Source organism: Emydura macquarii, unplaced genomic scaffold, assembly GCF_026122565.2.
Source record: "Emydura macquarii macquarii isolate MOO-44397 ecotype Brisbane River unplaced genomic scaffold, CSIRO-AGI_Emac_v2 contig_2897, whole genome shotgun sequence".
In the NCBI taxonomy this organism is placed as follows: domain Eukaryota; kingdom Metazoa; phylum Chordata; order Testudines; family Chelidae; genus Emydura; species Emydura macquarii.
In genome coordinates, this window is record NW_027133034.1 from 48533841 (window position 1) to 48553779 (window position 19939).

At 39.4% G+C, this 19939-nt stretch overlaps 1 protein-coding gene across 3 annotated transcripts in view; it reads left to right on the forward strand.

Annotated features, from left to right (window-relative positions):
* Positions 1–19939, forward strand: part of HMGCR (3-hydroxy-3-methylglutaryl-CoA reductase) — a 33063-nt gene continuing 13124 nt past the window's right edge. For 2 of the 3 annotated variants that reach the window (XM_067568601.1, XM_067568603.1), the window contains exons 1-8: positions 1–352; positions 7004–7068; positions 9505–9691; positions 10172–10283; positions 11703–11790; positions 12053–12137; positions 17038–17143; positions 19525–19631. In XM_067568601.1, the coding sequence (XP_067424702.1) occupies positions 9527–9691; positions 10172–10283; positions 11703–11790; positions 12053–12137; positions 17038–17143; positions 19525–19631 (663 nt within the window). In that variant the 5' untranslated portion in view covers positions 1–352; positions 7004–7068; positions 9505–9526. The remainder of the gene's footprint in view (positions 353–7003; positions 7069–9504; positions 9692–10171; positions 10284–11702; positions 11791–12052; positions 12138–17037; positions 17144–19524; positions 19632–19939) is intronic. The other variant, XM_067568602.1, reaches the window with a different exon arrangement.

Below are 19939 nucleotides of genomic sequence, written 5' to 3' on the forward strand. Positions count from 1 at the left end.
TGACGCGCGTGTCGAGTGCCCCGCCATTGGTTGCGCGATCGGGCGATGGCGGCGGTCGGGGTGTCGCGCGTTGGGGTTGTCCGTGTCGCGGCGTGAGCGGCTGCCTCAGTTTGAGGCGTGCCGCGCGAGAGGAAGGAAGAGGGCAGCAGCTGCTGCCGCCAGTGCCAGCTCCAGGGACGTCAAGCGACCGGCGGGGCTTGCGGGGCGGTGAGTGAAGACCGCGGGGGCGGGTCAGAACTTCCATCAGGCGGGTGGTGAGCACAGGCCTTTTTACGACAATGTCAGTGGCCCTTCTGCGCCAGCCGGGAGTGGGAGGGACCGCCTTAAGGACGAGCGGCTGCGGTCGGTGACGGTGAGTGGGTCTTGCTGCCTCGGCTAGCGTAAGCGTTTGGTTCCCCTGGCGGCTGGATAATGGCGGGAAGCGGTCACGGCCGGAGGGAGGTGGGTTGCAGCTGCTCCCTCTCCGTTCCTCTCTCCGACATGCCCCCACCGCCCTCCGGCGAGCCGCTGCCCCTGGGTAGCGCTGCAGGGAAGGTCACGAGCCAGAGCCCGAGGCGCGCTCGATCTAGGGACCCGGGTGGGGTGGAGGGAGGCGCCCGGTGGCCCAGGAGGCCATAGCGTGCCGCTGACACATCGGCCCCTCCCGGCCTGCGGCTGGGTGCTCGGGTCAGCCCCCCAGCCCGGGCACTTTCACGCCGTTTGTTTTATTTATTGCGGGGGGGAGGGGTAGAACTGGGGGAACCGTGTCGCTGACACGCGCCTGCCCCCTGTGTCCAGGGAAGTTCAGGCATCACCCCCGCTGCCTGTACAGCGGTCCCTGGGGTCCCTCCGGTTTGACTGCGCTCCGGATTCCCATTGCTTACCCGGAGGAAGTGTCTCACGGGAGCGCATCATGTGATCCAGCAATATAGCGCACGGAGCTAAGGTGGAGCCCCTGTAGGCTTCTGCAGGAAGATAAAAAAGGTAATAGGCTGAGGCGTTCCCACTGCTCACCCTACCCCAGACCCGCATCCCCACCCAACACATCATATTATATGTCTCTGCCTGTTTAGTGAGTATGACTGCCTATAAGGAATTTTTGCATACTTAAAATTGATGGGCTGCTCCTAAAACTGTGATATATTTTTGTACTGGCCGTGGAGCCTCGGGAATTTTTTTCTGGTTTACATACACCCATGCTGAAGATCTCCATACTGTGTCAACCATGTTTCTAGCTAAGGAGGATTGGACAGGATTTCCTTGAGAATTAATCAGTCACTGTAACTCATTTAGTTTATCACACACTTCATAATATACCTTCCTCTTCCAATTTAAATAGCAAGAGACAGGGCATTGCAGAGATTTGCCTTGAGGCTAGTGAGCTAGCTCAATGTGTGACAGTCTTAAAGCTAACCGGATCATACTGCTGCATGTCAGAACAGTGGAAATAATAGAAAATGATTTCCTTGGAATGCCACAACAAAGGGCTAATGCTTTTTGTGCTTTGGCACAGTTGGATCCAGTTGCATATTTGGAACAGTATGAACCTAAGGAGATTGTGCTGTTTGCATCCATTCTGCCTTCCACCCAGAAACTGTATCAAACACAGTGTGTCCATCTTATATGCAAGCCCCACAATGGTGCTTAAAAAAAAGAGGTGAATGTAGCTGAACCGGTCGGTAATAGTGACCATAATATAATTACATTTTACATCTTGGGAGGTTGAGGGGATAATAAAGAAGCCCACCACAGTAACATTTAACTTCAAAAAGGGGAACTACAGAAATGAGAAGGCTAGTTAAATGAAAAATAAAAGGAACTGTCACAAGAGTGAAATGTCTGCAAGCTACATGAAAGTTTTTTGAAAACATGATAATAGAGGATTACATTAAATGTATACTCCCAAATAGAAAAAAACTAGAGGGAGGTAGAGGCAAAAAGGCAACCTATAAGAATTGGAAGTCAAATCCTACTAAGAAAAATAGAAAGGAACATAAACTCTTGGCAAGTCGAGTATAGAAGTATAGTTAAGCAAGCCAAAAAATTTGAAGAGCGACTAGCAAAAGACATAAAAACAACAGCTACAAATGTAAGTAGTTCAGAAGTAGGAAGCATACATGACTGAGGTGCTAAAGGACCACTCAAGGAAGAAAAGGTCATTGCAGAGAAGCTAAACTAATTCTTTGCATTGTTCTTCACTGCAGAGTATGTGGGGGAGATTCCCACACCTGAGCCATTCTTTTTAAATGACAAATCTGAGGAACTGTCCCAGGCTGAGATGTCAATAGAGAAGGTTTTGGAACAAATTGATAAATTAAACAGTAATAAATTACTGGGACCAGATGGTATTCACCCAAGAGTTCTGAAGGAACTCAAATATGAAATTGCAGAAATACTAACTGTGGTATGTAACTTATCACTTAAGTCAGCCTCTGTTCCAGATGACTAGATGATAGCTAATATAGCTCCAATTTTTAAAAAAGGTTCCAGAGGTAATTCTGGCAATTACAGGCTGGTAAGCGTAACTTCAGTGCCAGGCAAATTGGTTTGAACTACAGTAAAGAACAGAATTATCAGACCTATAGAGGAACACAGTTTGCTGGGGAAGAGTCAACACGGCTTTTGTAAAGGGAAGTCATGCCTCATCATTAAAGCATGCTTCTTCTTGCTGCCAGAACATTTTCTTGCACTTTTCTTACTATTTTTTTTTCTTTTGTTCATCTTTTTATAATTTCCATCTCTCTCTCAATATGAGTGTTTTATATTACATTGTAAAGCAATATTCTTATTATGCTATTCTATAAAGTGTTTGCAACAATTGTATAGCTTCCATCATAACAAGCAAGATGTGCTTGAAATTATAAATTCAAAACAAACATAGGAACATCTTAATGGTAACAAATAATGAGTTTGGACTAGCCAGAATAATTTGATACTATAATTTTTCTATTAAATAGTAAAAATGTTGCAGAATGTTGTGCTACCTCACAGAAATTAGGATTTAGGAGTGGCTCCTGCAGTGTAATCCTTGCACCACTGAAGTTAATGGCAACATTCTTACTGACTTTAACAGTCGAGATTTCACCTCCCTTCTCCAAAGTCACCAAGGCTAGCAACATTCCTGAGCCTCATTCAGTACTTTAAAGTACTTCTGTTCTTCTGCACAAATAAGGTGACATCAGTTTTAAAAAGTTTTCCAAAGCAAATTTTACTTCAGCTGCTATTTCAGACACTTAAGAGCCAAGCCTAAACAGGTGTTTGCGTTACCAAATTTAAGTGACCTCACTAAAATCTGTTAAGAAAAAAATGCATTTATTTGTTTTATTGGAAAAATAAATTAGGCAAAATATATAGTATTTGTTAATCTTGTACAATTAATTATTGATAAGAAACACAAGGTGCCTCATTGCCAACCCTGTGTAAAAATGATTGCATCAGCCAACAATGTGGGCTCCCGTTCCTAACCTAAAGACATCTTGTCATGGCATTATTAGCTCTACCATGACTGAATACAGTAGCATTCATAAAAATATGCTACTTATTTTATCTTCATTTTAAAAAATTGACATTTTAGATGGTGTCAAGATATTGAATTACATTCTTAATTTGCTTTAAGAAATTTGCATCGTTACCCTGATTTGTGGCTTGAAATTAGCAAGACATGATTTTAAAAAAAAGATGCACTAATATTTACTATAATTTTCAAGTTTCAAAGTGCTCAGTTTCTACTACATTTTTAGATGATGTTGAAAAATAGAAACCTTAGAAATCCTATCACCTTCCTGCCTGCTCTCATCACCCACAACCAACTTTATTATTCTCAGCACAATCAAGGCTTCCTGACAATTAGGCCAACAAGTACATGGTTCTGAATCCCATCTTCTGAAAACCAGAACTGCAAAATCTCTATACAGATAACTCAGATCTCATTAACTGTCTCTATAGAATCATTAAACTCATCTGATTTTAACTAGCTTCAAACCCTATAGTATTCCTGAACTGAAAATTAATTTAATGGATTATTGCAGAAACCTCATTTTCTTAATGGGATAGAGTTCTGCTACTCATTTATCTATGAAGTAGTGACCAAATGCAATACTCTAATCAGCTTCACAAACAGTAAAGTATCAGTTGTTACTTATTTAAATGTATACAAGACATTAAAGAACACCTATGCAAAACACAAAAAAGATTCTTGGTGACTTTGCCATATATTAAAAATACAAGTCAACTAATACAAACAAAAAAAATTCTAGGGTAGCCTCCCCAAAGGTGATCAGGAAGAAGTACTCTTAACCAGAAAATGCAGCTTGAAATATAATTGACTAGATTGCAAGCATCAAATGATGGGTACCCAATCCAATAGGTTCCCTAATTCTCTCCTGTTCACGCTGTTCCGTTTAGATAAATATTAAAACAATCATTGTGCCTGAGAGCGAGAGAATGACTCTCTAATCCAGTGGTTAAGACTCCCTCCTGAGAGGTGGAAGATCCTGACTCCAGTCCCCCTGCTCCAAGCACTCTTTCATTATTTATCCACAGTGGAACAGCTTTAATAGGAGAGACTGAAAGTGCCCCATATTGGAATAGCCCACAGGTCAGTGATTAGAGCACTCTCTTGAGAGGTGGGAGACAGTGATTCAAATCATTTTTCTCCATTAGCAGAGGGGAGAATTGAACCTCGGTCTTCCACATCCCAGGTGAATGCTGGAACCATTAGCCTAAAAGGTAGAAGTGGGCAGTGGATAGCTACTACCACCTCATCTTCCTGTTTTGTGTGGCGTAAGGCAGACACCTAACTCATATCTGCAAGAAATGCCTTAGGCACCTGACTCCAGAAAAGGGGTTCCTGTTGGTGGATCATTAAGCAGAGATAGGCTCCTCCCTACAGCCCAGACTTAGACACCTATCTGTGCTCTGGATTGGGGCTTAGCACCCTTTTTGTTGGTTTCTGCTATTGGCTAGCTTAGGCAGCTCTTTGTCTTGCATGGGGGTTTTGTGGATTGTTCTAAGATGTCTCTCTCTCCCTATTCATTGTATAGGGAGCCTATGCGACTAGTTTCGCTTTGAGGATCTCAGTGTTGTTCCTGTGATTTTTCTAGGCACCTAAAAATTAGGCACCATGATGCTTAGTATTGGAATGCCTATGTGCCTTTATGGATCACACCTTAAATGATGATAAAGGCCAGCAAGTGGCTCAGTTGAAGGAAAATAGAAAGAAGAAGCTACAGGAAAGGACAGGTTCCTGCAGTAGTTCCTGAGGAAAGAAGACTACAGGTAGCAAGCCCTGGGAGTCATGGCTGGGTAGAAAGCCCAGCTGGAAGTTTCATTTCCTTTTGTAAGTTTGTGGTCATTTGGACAAAAAAAGCCCAGAACCAAGAGCTAAGAACTAATCTGGTGTGGCTGATAATTCTCCAGACTACTGAGAGAGCCAGCATTTTACAAAGAGGAACAATATTTTCTCCAAGAGCTCTGTAAAGTTGGGTTCCATCAAACTCCAAATCTCTCCACTGTATAAGTCCCTCACCCAAACTTATGCCTTAACCTCAGATGGAAGAAATTAATCAGTGGTCTATGACAGAGGTAAAGTTTTCAACTGCCTCACTTCTAATCCCAGCCAAACATCAGATCAAGCATGACCAGTTGTGGGAGTTAAGACAGCACCAATTTGTATAGACTCATGGTCATGGTGACTGAAATCTTGAGCTGTCTCAGAAGTCATTTTCAGTGTGGATATAAAGTCACTGAGGACCGTTATACTTGGCCTCTCCAATGCCACATCAGCGAGGAACTGTCAGCATATAGGGACTCTGCAGTGCAGTAGGCCCATCTGTACACTAGAATCTATTATAAGAACATAAGAATAGCCATACTTGGTCAGACAAGTAGTCCATCTAGCCCAGTATCCTGATGTCCAGCAGTGGCTGATGCCAGATGCTTTAGAGGGAATGAACAGAACAGGGTAATTTTATTGAGTGATCTGTCCTCTCTCATCCACTCCCAGCATCTGGCAGTCAGAGGTTTAGGGATATCTGGAATATGGGATTGTGTCCCTCACCGTCTCGGCTGATGGCCATTGATGGACCTATCCTCCTTGAGCATATCTAATTCTTTTTTGAACCCAGTTATTCTTGTGGCCTCACAATATCCCCTAAGTTACACAGGTTGACTGTGTTGTGTGAAGAAGTACTTCCTTTGTTTTTTTTTTTAATCCTGCTTCTTTCTCATTTCCTTGGGTGACCCCTGATTCTTGTGTTAAATGAAGGGGTAAATAACACTGCCTTATTCATTTTCTTCAACCATTCATGATTTTATAGACTTCTACCATATCCCCTTAGTCATCTCTTTTCCCATCTGAACAATCCCAGTCTTTTTAATCTCTCCATATGGAAGCTGTTCCAAATCCCTGATCGTTTTTGTTGCCCTTCTCTGTACTTTTTCCATTTCTAATATAACTTTTTTGAGATGGGATGACCAGAGCTGCATGCAGTATTCAAGGTGTGGGTATACCTTGCATTTCTATAGTGGCATTATGATATTTGCAGTCTTATCTATCCCTTTCCTTATGGTTCCTAACATTCTATTAGCTTTTTTGACTGTCGCTGCTCACTGAGCAAATGTTTTCAGAGAACTATTCACAATGACTCCCAAGATCTTTCTTGAGTGGTAACAGCTAATTTAGACCCCATCATTTTATACGTATAGCTGGGATTATGTTTTCCATTGTGCATTACTTTGCATTTATCAACACTGATTTACATCTGCCATTTTGTTGCTCAGTCACCCAGTTTTGTGAGATCCCTTTGTAACTCTTCGCAGACTGCATTTGGACTTAATTGTTCTGAGTAATTTAGTATTGTCTGCAAACTTTTCTATCTCACAGTTTACCATTTTTTCCAGATCATTTAATATGTTGAACAGCACTGATCCCAGTACAGATCCTTGTGGGATCCTGCTATTTAGCTCTCTCCATTGTGAAAACTGACCATTTATTCCTACCCTTTGTTTCCTGTCTTTTAACCAGGTACTAATCCATGAGAAGACCTTTCCTCTGATCCTATGACTGCTTATTTTGATTAAGAGTCTTTGGTAAGGGATGTTGTCAAAGTCTTTCTGAAAGTCTAAGTACTCTATATTCACTGTGTCACCCGTGTCCACGTTTGTTGACAACCCTCAAAAAATTCTTGGATATATAAACTTGGATATAGAAATGCAGGCAGACCTCATGCTCCAGAGTGCATAATCAACAATTGCTAACTCACAGGAAATACTGCCAAGTCCTTCTGTCTATGCAGAAGGATGAAGAAAAATGTTTTGGTGCTAGAATCTTGATTAAGGAGATGCACTGGGAGAGAAAAAGATTCTGCCAGCTGCTGAAGCCCTGGTCTCTTCAGCCTGCAGAGAAGCACTTCTGCAGGCTGGTTTGTGCTGTCCCTTCTTGTGTCAGGCTCCCTGTTGAGTGACTAAAGCATTTTTAGCATCTGAGGAGGAGACCTGTATTGAGAAGAAGGCATATCACTTCCCTGGAGCTGAGGGGGAGAGTTGTTACTTCTAATTTCTGTCAATGTGGGGTTGTTTTTTGTTTTTTTTTTTAATTTGTGTTATGGAAATGCTTAGAGGCCCCAATCCACTATTAAGTCCCCAGTGTGCTAAACTAGTATACACACATAATGAAAAGATGGTCCCTGATGCAGTGATCTTACAATCTAAGTCCTGATTAACTTTAAGGTATCAATTTAAAAAAAAATTCATCTTAGATATTTAAAATTAATTGATCTCATGTCATGGCAAAATAAGCCACAAACTCAATAGTACTTGTCAAAGAAACAGCCCTTAAGGTGCAATGAACTTTTAGATCTTTTTACCTAGCCTTAAACAGGGATAAACATCCCTGAAGAGCTTAGAATCCAAAAGGGATTGTGATTTTCATAGTTGAAGGATTTACAGAATAGAATTTACAGAATAGGTGGGTCTTTTGGTGGAGCGGGAGGTCTCTTGGTGAATGTTAACTAGGAGTGTTAAAGGAATAAAGGGATGATGAATGGCAGCACTGAAATGGAAGTTTGTGAAAGAGGTAAAGGATACTTCGGCAGTACATTAGTTGTAGAGGGGGATTTATATTTTTAGATAAAGGAGGAGGTAAGTGCCTTAAAATCCATTACTGGTTTCCAAATCAAATTCGAGAGTTGTGGGGAAGACTAGAGTCGGAGCAGCATGAGAGGAAGATAACCTTGAAAGCAGCAATTTGAATGGTTTGAAGTGGTGGGCACAGTGCAAGGCAGGTAGGCTAGAGGGGGAATTAGTGTAGTTGTAAGCTGAAGTTGATTAAGATTTTAGCAGGAGGAATGAAAAGAAAGGGATAGATATATATTTTTAGTGGCATTTATAGAGAAGGAAGTGGTACTATTTGGTAAGGGCCTGGATACAGAGGAGGAAAGAAAAAAAAGTCAAAATGCCTTCAAAAGTGTAAGATCGGATGCTGTGGAGGATGGTGCAACTTGTCAACATAGATAGAGAAGTGAGCCAGAAGAGCAGGGTGAGGAGGAAAGTTACCCTCCGCTTTGAGGTGTCAATAAGGTGTCCAGGGGATGTTTGAGCTACCGTTGGAGATACAGAAATGAACAGATGGTGAAAAATCAGGATAGAGAGATAGATTTAGTAGTGATGAGTATAAAGGTAATAGTTTAAACTATTTGGAGTGAATGAGGGCAACCAAATGGAGTCAAGAGGAGTAATCAAATATGCTTGTTGAGATTCTAAGAGAAGATGCACTTCCCCCAAAGAAATAGAGAAAGAGAGGGCATTGAGATAAGAACATGACACCTCATCTGCACTGAGGTTTTTGTGAAAATATCTACTGTTACAGTAGCACTAGGAGCAGTGCTAACATAGAATGGCAGATTTCATTTTGACCACAATAGTATTTATTATACCTGGTTAGATGATGTACTGCAGCTCAAACACCAGTGTTTTTAACACCAACTCCAACCATTGCTAGCACAAAAACCTAAAGTATAGGCACCATCTGGAGAGTTTAAAGTAACTGAAGGCCATTGAGGAGAGTAAGTGGAGAATGAAGCAGTTGATTGTAACAAGGGCAGAGGTCAGGTCAAGGAGAAAAAGGATAGAAGTAGAACTGGCCAGAGGTAAGAGGTTTGTGAAATTTGTAAATAGGTTTCAGTGGATGGACGAGTACAAAAGTGAGATTGGAAAAGAAGAAATCTGGGGCCTTTGTATAGATCTCTTTGAGAAGAAAAAGGAAATGGATGGGGTGTTTGCTGGTGAGGTGGGAAGGGCAGAGCTGACTTTTCAGGTTTTGGGGAATCTGGAGAAGCAGATAGATTAGAAGATGCTTTCAGAACAGGAGAGGCAAGTATATAGTTGGAGATGGAGGTGAGATTCCTTTATGAATCATACACACTTGATGAGATGTAGTAGTTTGGAGGAAATTATTGAGCGCTCATTCTTTTTCTATTTTTCAAGTGTTTCACTTAATTGTATTAAATTTTCTTTTGCATGTTCTAGGTGTGGAAAAATAATCTTGAAAATGCTGTCTAGACTTTTTCGAATGCATGGCCTTTTTGTAGCCTCTCATCCATGGGAAGTCATTGTGGGGACTGTGACTCTCACCATCTGTATGACGTCCATGAAGATGTTCACTGGCAATGATAAGATCTGTGGCTGGAATTATGAATGCCCAAAACTTGAAGAAGTAAGAAGTTAAATTTATTTTGTAATAGTTACAGTTAATCTACTACTTAACCCTGAAACTCCTCTTAAAATGCATATTTTTCTCATAGAATAAGGGCAGAAGGAGGGAAATGGCCTGAAATGTTAGAAATAAAATAATTCTCATGCCAGCTCCCATAGAAAGGAATTTCTGCATAATTTCCCCATTTTGGATGTATATAGCCCTAAGCAAGTAGGAGACAGTGTGGCACAGTAGGTCGTTAAATTGACCTCTTAATCATAATTCACTTAGTGGACTAGGGATACTTGCCATTAACATTTATGTTTTTTGCAATATTTAAAGATTTTAAAATGATATAGTATGGTCACTTATTTTTAAGTAAAACAGTTATACATTTTTATTGTACAGCTTCAATAATTTAGATGTATAGTACTTTTAATTGTTAAACTTTCATTGGTTTTTAATATAAGGCCCAACTAAAGCCATTTTTATTTCAAACAGGATGTTCTGAGCAGTGACATCATAATCCTGACAATCACGCGCTGTATAGCTATCCTTTATATATACTTCCAGTTTCAGAATCTAAGGCAGCTTGGATCAAAATATATTTTGGGTAGAGTATCTTATTTTGTATGTATTATTTGTTATCTTATTTTCTTGTCTGTAGAATAGCATTAGTGAATATTAGACCATAAATAAGCACACACATAGTGGGATCAATCTGCCTTCTAATAGGTAGCAAGATAAACATTTCAGTATTACTTAAAAGTGAAATGATTATTAAAATTTTGATGATTTTACAAGATTTGAAAAGACAGAAGTGAGGAGGGAATATGTAACAGTTGACTTAAAACATGTAATTATTGAAGTGTGTATTAACAAAACTTGAAATAATTACCACTTCTGTGAGATCATGAGAAATCTGAGAGGATGAAGTCCCTTTTTTCCAGTGAGTAACCAGAAGATTTGTGGTTTGGATTTCTTAGGGTCTTTAATTTTGTTAAAATGAAGCACTAATCACACTTTTAAATAGCTATAAACTGTTTCTCTCTTTGGGGAATCTTACAATTTAAAAAAAAAAAAAAAAAGTATTCACATTTAAATCCCAGTTCATCAGAACTCTGCATGTGCTTTTCACACATATTGACAAGAAAGAATTGAAATTTGCAAAGAAAACAGGAGGATCTTCTCCAAAGAGCAGGTTCTTTCAAATGTTCTCATTAAAGGACCAAAAAGACTAATGTGTGCTAAAATTATCCAAAGACAAATAAATTTCCCTTTAACCTTAGAGTGGACTCCAGCCCCACCCATTGTTTTTTCTCCTCTCATCATACAACCATAAGAGTTTTAAAACCGGATTTGTTTATACATTTATCCCCTTGGCAATTTCTTAATTCTTGTTTTTAATTAACTAATTACATCTATATTTAATTCAATCCCAAAATTATGGTTAACAATTTAAATCTGTATTTTAAAGCTCTTTTGGCTTATGTGTTAATTCAGAAGGAATTTAAACATGCAATTTCACAATTATCTTTAAACATTATTTCAGTGGTATTCAAGGAATAGTGGAAATCTGAAATTAGATTAAAGTGTGGTCCAGGGCTAACCAGGACATGCTGCCTGGGGCTTACTCTCTAATAACAGAAAAATAGATATATTACCATGATTATTCATGTGATAGGGTTGGAAAAGACCTCTCACTTCATCAAACTCAGCACCTTGGTTTTAAGGAGGATTTCTGTCCTCTCTAGTAAAATGTATAATCTGAACTAAATCCATTCCTCCCAAATAAAAGGTTAAAATTAGTGCACAATATTGAAAAGTCCCTCTGGACTTGAGTAGCAGTTAAACACTTGAGTCAGAGATACTTATTTATTGCTGCAAAAGAGAAGAATGGGACTGCAAAATCATATGAAAAAGGTCCTTTAGAAGAAGGAGAAAGTTAGTTTGTAAAATGTCTGGGTTTCAGTGCCTTTTTATTTCACTCTGGAATGATCTAAAAGTGCAACTCTTACTTTTTTTTTTAAAGGAATTGCTGGCCTCTTCACAATCTTCTCAAGTTTTGTTTTCAGTACAGTGGTGATTCACTTCCTAGATAAAGAACTGACAGGCTTGAAGTAAGTATTGCATATTTTCAGGTTTTTAAAAATGTAAATGGCTTAAAATCCTTATGCCTATGTTAAATCATTTTTAAATTTCCAATATAAAGTATGTCTAATTCTGGTTGAAATTATTTAAAGCTCCATAATTGATAGATTAACATGAGTAGCTACTGCTTCAAAAACTGATTTTTCCATTGTGTGTAATGAACAAGTTTGGTTTTTTTTAAACTTAATATTATTGGATCATTAATGTGTTCCTCTATATCTCTTGTTTCAGTGAAGCTTTACCGTTTTTCCTGCTTCTGATTGACCTTTCCAGAGCCAGTGCATTAGCCAAATTTGCACTCAGTTCCAATTCACAGGTCAGCATTATTTTTTATAATGTAGCTATTGAATTTAACATCTGAATATTAATACCTCATGAGACATATATATAATCAACAAAAATATACATATTAATGCTATGTCAGGTGTTCCAACATAATCCTACAAACACACAAATGAGTAGTTTTATTGAAATCAGTTGAATTAGTCACGTGAGTAAAGTTACTCATGAGCATCAATGTGCTTAAAGGATCAGGCCCTGTGACTGTATGGAAACAATATTAGTAATGCTGCTTAGTGAGGTTATAATTCCAAACAAAAACTTCATTAGATTGGAGTTAAGATGTAAAGTGTCACCAACTGAAGAAAAAATGTTGCAGTGGGCTAAATAATGTACTAAAAAATAACCAGGAAATTTGTAAGTAAAATTAAAATTGTAAAAAGAATGGAAGTACACAGGTACAGTCACCTGAACAAACTTAATAAAATTAAGTATAAAACGTACATTGATATTGCAGAGCATGAAGTGGATTTTTGTCAGCATTCAGTCCCTATGTGGCATCTGTTTTGGACTCCATGTCCTAATATTTATGCAAGTCCAAATCAGTGTCTTCTTCTGTCTTCTGGATTTGAACTGTATCAAGAATCTTTGCTTTTTTCAGAGATATACAAATGTAAGAATGGCTATCCAGCACCATGAATAGATAAGCAGGATATCATACTATTTATGAGTACACTAGAGGGTCTGTGAGGGATTTCTCACCACTTGGAGTCTCCTGCGTGAAATTAGTGCAGAATAGGTTTCTAGAGATTTTAGTGTAACAGTTTACACATTAAAAAAATCAAAAACTAGTAAATCCTTACTCGGTTCTCTCAGGTATGCTAGTGATTTTCAGTTGCTCTGTTTTATCAAACTTACATATTAATCCATATACCTGGTCTGAGACCACTGTTGGGATGCTGATTCCAGGTTAGTAAATCTGTTTAGCTCTGTCAAATAGCTAATTAAATCCCCCAGCAGTAGTTTTTACAACCTCCATTAGCCCTGTAAATGATCCAGCATCGTAATAAGCTTCAGGCTTTTGGATATTGAGATTTTTCAGATCTAAGAATCTAGATGTAATGCTTCTTGTGGAGGAAGAAAGGTTCCTATTTGTCCCTAACTAGTTACTTTCAGGATGGATAAAAATCAATGATTTTTTTAAGAAAAAAAATCGGATTTTTTAAATTTAAATTTTTTTTTTAAATCATCAATAAAATATTAAATTTCTCTCTCGTTTAAAAAATAACAGTTACAATTAAATCTCATCACAAACATGCTAAATCTACACTTACAGTCTCATAAAATGAATTAATGACTCTTGTCTATCCAGCCTAACTACCAGCTCTTGCTTCCTGAAAGTTCTGGGCTTTTAGTTTCTGTTTCTCAGCAGACTAAAGTCACATGTGCAAGGAAAGACACAGGCTGGATAGGACTGTTGTTCTGTGCTTATGTTGTGGTGGAGCTGGGCCAAGCAAGGCAAAAGAGTTAGTTAAGACACTGTCTTAAAGGCAAAGAGAGAATATTTTCATCGTTTTGGTATATTTCACTCAAATATGGCAAACTGGCAAAGATGAGAAGATATTTAGAAGAAGAAATGGAAGCATGCGTGTAACACGGGGACTGGTTGGGCCCTGTCGTTGTGGCCCTTCTTCAAGCCCAGGCTCGCGGGAAGGCCAGTGCACCTTCCAAAAAGGGGAACGTTAGCATCTGGATACGTTGCATCCAGGCCCTCAGGCAGGGCGGGTGGGCAAGCAGTCTATCGCCCCGGCCCTCAGGCAGGGCGGGCAAGCAGCAGTGTCCTCTAGTCAGGAGAGCAGGGGACGGTAATCACTGCCTGTGTGGTGAGGACAAGGGGGAGGGGAGAGGGATGCAGGCCCACCTGACTCCACTGCGTCCAAGCCCAGGGCCCTAGTAGTGGCAAAGATGTTGCTACTGAGTCGGCAGGGCTCCAGCCGCAACATACCAACGGGGTCTCGCCCCTGTCTCAGCCACAGCTATGGCTGTCCCTGGGCCACTTCCTCCCCGTATCCCCAGGTACCTGTATTGGTGGGATCCTCGGTGTCACTGGGGTACACAGCCTGCAGCAGGCTCGCCAGTCCCTCTGCGTCCACAGATGGCAAGGCAGGGAGCTCCTCTGCGAGGGGCAGCTCCTCCAGGTCACAGGGCTTGAGGGATGGCTCGGCCTCAGGCAGCTCCTCCAGGTCCTGTCCCGTTGGGGGATGGCTCAGCCTCAGGCAGCTCCTCCAGGTCAGGTTCGGTCTCGGGGGGGCTCTCCCAGCCCTCAGGCTCAGGAGACTCAGTCCAGTTACTGGGGCACAGGGGCCTGGCCCAGTCCTTGGGGCTGGTAGGCCTAGGCCAGTCTAGGGGCCCACAAGCCTTATCCAACCCTTGGGGTTTGGTCGCTTGGGCCGTCCCTGGGTCCTAGGCTTCAGGAGGCGCTCACTTGGGATAGCGGCCTGGCTGGGTTTAGGCCTTGGCTGCAGCCAGCAAGATGGCACATCTGCCTCCAGCAGCAGCCTGTCCCTCACCGAGCTGCGGGGTCTGCTTTTTATACTCTCAGCTCCTGCCTCTCAGTCCCTCTGTTGCCGAATTGGCCGGCCGGTGGGACCTATCACTGGCCAGCTCCCCAGTTGCCGGGCAGACTGGCCGGCTGGCCCTTTTTCTGCCTGCTCTGGGTGTTGTGGCCCTTCCTCAGGCCCAGGCTCAGAAGAAGGCCACTGCACCTTCCTACAATGCTCCTTAATATCAAATGGTTGCAGTGCCCATTTAATGCATCTTTTAGCCAAAGACTTAAGTACTTAAGAATAAAAGAAGATGTTGTTGAAGTCACAAAATACTTCCGTAACAACTATTTTGCTTCAGCTTCACTGAAGAGAGCAGGAAGATCCAAACTAATTCTCCCTCAAGATGTTTGATGGAATTCTGTCGTTGATTGTTTTGAACAATTTATTAAGAACTGGCCTATTCTCATAAAACTTTGTGAAGAAAACCGTGATAAAATAGATGGAAATATTTCATCCAAAGTATCTAACACTGGATTAAAGAGGAATGTAGAGGATATGTTCAGTATACTGAAGCCTATATCCATAGCGTTAAACTTCAGAAAAATTGTTGCTGCATTGCTGATGCTGTCAAAATTTGGAAGGCACGTCAAGAGACATTGAAGAAAGAAATACCTCACCAGAAAGTTAAACTGCAGGCAATAAAGAAGCAAATGGTCAAGCACTAACCCCACCTCATTTTCTTTTGAATATTCTTGACCCCAGATACAAAGGTAGATGCCTAACTTCTGAAGAAGATGATGCTGCCATGGCATGGGCATCTCAAAATCTCTCCTCAGTTATGCCAGTCATAATACATTTCAGGGCTGGAGCGGAACCATTTAAACAGTACATATTTACTGATGATGTTTTGAATAAAGTCACTCCCCTGAATTGGTGGAAATCATTATCCAGGCACCTTGAAACAGAATTCCTTCAGTTGCCAAGCCAACTTTTCACAGCAGTAGCTTCCTCTTTAGGCACAGAGAGAATATTTTCATCGTTTGGTATTATTCACTCAAAGCCAAGAAATTGACTAGGAGTTGAAAAAGCAGGAAAACTTATATTTCTGTTTGTCTGTGAATAAAAATGACAGTGGAAGTGGGGAAGATGAGAGCTAGTTGTAGAAGTTTTAAGGACAGTGTATGTTTAGTGTTGTGATGACTTGTTTGTTAGCGTTAATAAAATTTGAAAATTAAAAAAAAAAAAAAGTTTAAGAACAGCCGGCAACTTAGGAGACTGCTGCAATTGCAAATGTGAAACATTTATGTAACATTTAAGATTTAGTTTAATAAAAGATAAGTGCTATTGTGTTTGTGATTTAGTTCTTACCATTCCTAATGTACTGCTGCTGTATCTGCAGCTTGACACAGGTAATGAGTATTATGTACTATTTCCTAAATTAATAAAAATCAAGTAATCTAAAAAATTACACAAAGTATATCCTGCTAGATGTTGTAAAATGCTGTATTGAGTTGTAAATTAACATGTTTTAGTGATCAGATTTGCACCATTGTTTAAGAAATACATGAAGTATCAGTGGGAAACTTGATTTAAACCAATCTACCCTGGTTACGTTTAAAAAAAAAAAATGTCCAGAGTGGAAGAATTATTTTTTTCCATAATGGGGATATATCTGCATACAAACATACCCCAGTGGAATTGTCTTTTTATTACTGAAGACATGAGCGGCTTTTTAAAAAGTTGATTATACAAGTAGTAAGACAAAAAGGAAAGATGTGTTAGTGACATAGCCTTTGATCTGGAATATTCTAGGTTTTAGTATAGAAAGTACGATCATTAAACTATTAAAAACTACTTTTAAAAGATCAGAACTCAAGTAGACTTATGAATTGACTTTAAGTGTTCACTGATTTGTATCTTAACAAAACTTGGTGTCCTAATCAGCCTTAGGAGAATTTGAGAAATGAAACCATATGGCTGTATTAGGCTATACATTCACACACATGCATTTATATAATCAAGGGGTTAAATCTTTTTAATCCTCAACTTATTAATTATAATTGCAGCATCTTTTAATGAGGAAAAGATGGGAGGTTGTATATTTAAGTTAGGGCCTCGTGGCTCTTTTATCATGTTGGGAGGTGTTGCGTGAGAAATGTTAAGAACAAGTCTGCTTGACCTGTTGAGCCTGCCTTTTTACATTTTATCTGATTCCCATCTTCTTGCTTGAGCACCATAGTCTACAGTCCACTTCCTTTACAGGAATCAAAAGTTGATGTGACTCATCCCATTCTCTGTCATAGACCTGTCTATTGGTATAACTTTGCAAACAAATCACTGTTTGCATTTTTTGTCTGTATTTTAACTGACGGAAATTTCTATGTTTTCTAGGATGAAGTAAGAGAAAATATTTCACGGGGAATGGCAATTCTAGGTCCTACATTTACACTTGATGCCCTTGTTGAGTGTCTTGTGATTGGTGTTGGTACTATGTCAGGTGAGTAATATAGTCAAGAGTCTAATTATCTCAAGTTAAAAAAAGAAAAATTCACAGGTAAGGTGTTGATTATCTCCAGGTCCTCAAACCATAAATGTTCTTACTGGTCATATTTGCGGGTATGTCTACACTGCCGAGTCTGCAGGGATCGATGCAGTGGGATCGATTGAATGGGCTGTGGAGACTCGCTCAGTCGATCCTAGAAGTGCTGTCCAGTCAACGCCATTAATTCTCCTCCCTCTCCCCAAAAAAGGAGTAAGGCTGCATTGACCAAAGGGCGTCTCCCGTTGACTCAGTGCAGTGGAGACACTGTGGTATGGCAACGTAAGTAAGTCGACGGCAGTGCAGACCAGGACTCAGTGTTTTGACACAATTAGGGAGATATAGTCATTGGCTATATTTTGAATTTATTTGCTTTTTGTTATCTTAAAACAGATGTGAATACTACTGTAGGCATTGATGACATGAAGGAAAATGCAGATTTCCATTGAATTCTCGTATCATACTGCATGGCTCCAAGGGTCTCCTGCACAGATCACTTTACAGGATTGGGGTCTTATTTTGTACACCATTCACTTACTATTTTAGGATGAACTGAACTGAAATCTTCCACTGTAGCAGAACTTTTTTAATCTATTACACTTTCAGTACAGATTATGAAATAACAGTCACTTGCCTCCTTCATATTGTTGTAAGAACTGATGTTTCTAAAATGAATTACATGCTAAGGATTATTAGTCTGTTTTAACTACAGACAAAAATACTTCTATTTTTTCTATAATTCTTAATCTTCATTGACTCTCTATAGTAGATTTTTGTTTTAGGAAATGTAGCTACTAAGCATAAAAAGTAAGCTTTTCAGATGTAAATAATTCAGCTATTTTTTAAATAAATAAACTGCAAGTCATAAATCCACAATAAGGGCTAAATATAATTTTTCAGTTTTAAAATGTAGCTGTCTTACATACTGGTATTGCATGCCGCCCAAAGAACTTTAAAGATGCCCTGCAAAGGAGTCTCTTTTAAATGCATTTGAACACTTTTTTGCTTCTTTATGATGTATAAACAGGGCCTGAAACTGTGGGTTTTTTGTTTTGTTTTGTTTCTTTGTTTTTAAAGGTCTCTTTTCCCTGCTTGTTTATCTTTAGAAACATCAGAACGTTCACTTAGGTCTTTCATGGTTTTGCTGTGGGACCTACTGGATATTTCAGGGGATTTATGCTTTTAGCTCTCATGTCTTAATCAAAGAAGTTGAGATGATGAGTCTGTAAGTTGGACATCTTTTGTCCAAAATGTTAGTTATTTATATGAACAAAAACAGTTTAAACAGTGACTAAAAATTCCTTCCCATCTCAGTTTCTCAGGTCTCATTCCTACTATAGTGAAGACATAATTTCATTAGTTCTCCAGTCCTCATAACGTCTTCTAGGCTAGACAGGACCTGAATTTCTAATGTAAAAACAATTTTTGTAGGATGAGTTGGTGGAAAAACCTTTCAGGCTACTTTTGTATATCAGAAAAGTGCACAAGACTACTATTTTTTTTTTTCCTGAGGCAAGGTGGGTGAGGTAATATCTTTTATTGGACCAACTTCTGTTGTTGAGAGAGACAAGCTTTTGAGCTTACTAGAGCTCTTCGGGTCTTGTCATCTTTTACCTTTAAAGCATATTTAAACCTGCCCACCTCAATCCCTTAGTTCTAAGTTTTAGCTCATTGTGACTTAAATAAACCTTTGGAAAAACTACATAATGAAAACTTTAATTCTTTTTTAATTTCAGAAATGGTCCTGGGCAGACTAATTCTGAAAATATTCATAAGATTTAATATCACTTCAAAACTTTTCTGAGTTATAAAGCAAAGTTGGAAAGGAAGATAAGTTAACTGCTCACATATGCAATGCTTACAAGAGAGTAGCCACAGATCAATATTCTTCCTGACTCTTTAAATACATGACTGACTATCTCTGCCAAATATCACAGATTAAAGTTTCCTTTGAAATCAACTTCTGCCAGACAGATGAATGAGGAGCCACAATCCGAAGCCTGCAAACTTAGGATCAGTCCTACATTGAGAGCTTTACAATGCTAATGCTCAAGATGACCATATTACTCTGAAAGATACATCTTACAATGTAGATCCTAATCCCAAACATTTTTAAAGTTTTTAAAATACTTTATGTATCGAAGTTGAAATACAAAGGCAGGATCACCCTTGCTTAATGTGCTCACTTTTTGCAGTCTAGGGATGGGATAGTCATTCCCTTTTATGATGTACAAGGTCAGCTTAATGTTGTTGTACTAGTATTGTAATACTTTGTCAGCATAAAGAAGGCACATTGTTGTATCCCAAAATGTAAGAACGTTTGCCTCTTTTTAACATAGGAGTACGACAGCTTGAAATCATGTGCTGCTTTGGCTGCATGTCTGTTCTTGCCAACTACTTTGTCTTCATGACGTTCTTTCCAGCTTGTGTGTCCTTGGTATTAGAGGTAAGACTAGTTTCAAGATGGCATCAATAGTATAAGGGCATGTTGGCGCCCTGTTTTTCTTTGTATGGCTATTAATTTAAAATGAGAGGTAGCAATTTAGTATGGCACCTAAATTTAGCCTTTTCAGATTATATGCTATTACACGTTTATTTCTTTGTTCAAGTGTAGTCATAATCAAAATTATAACTTGGATGGTTGTGGTACATCTGGAAAAAAAGCACGTGTCACCTACTGTAGTTTTTGGATGTGGAAAATAACATAGTATATAATCTTCCAATTATCAATATTTAGAACTTGTAATTATTTCT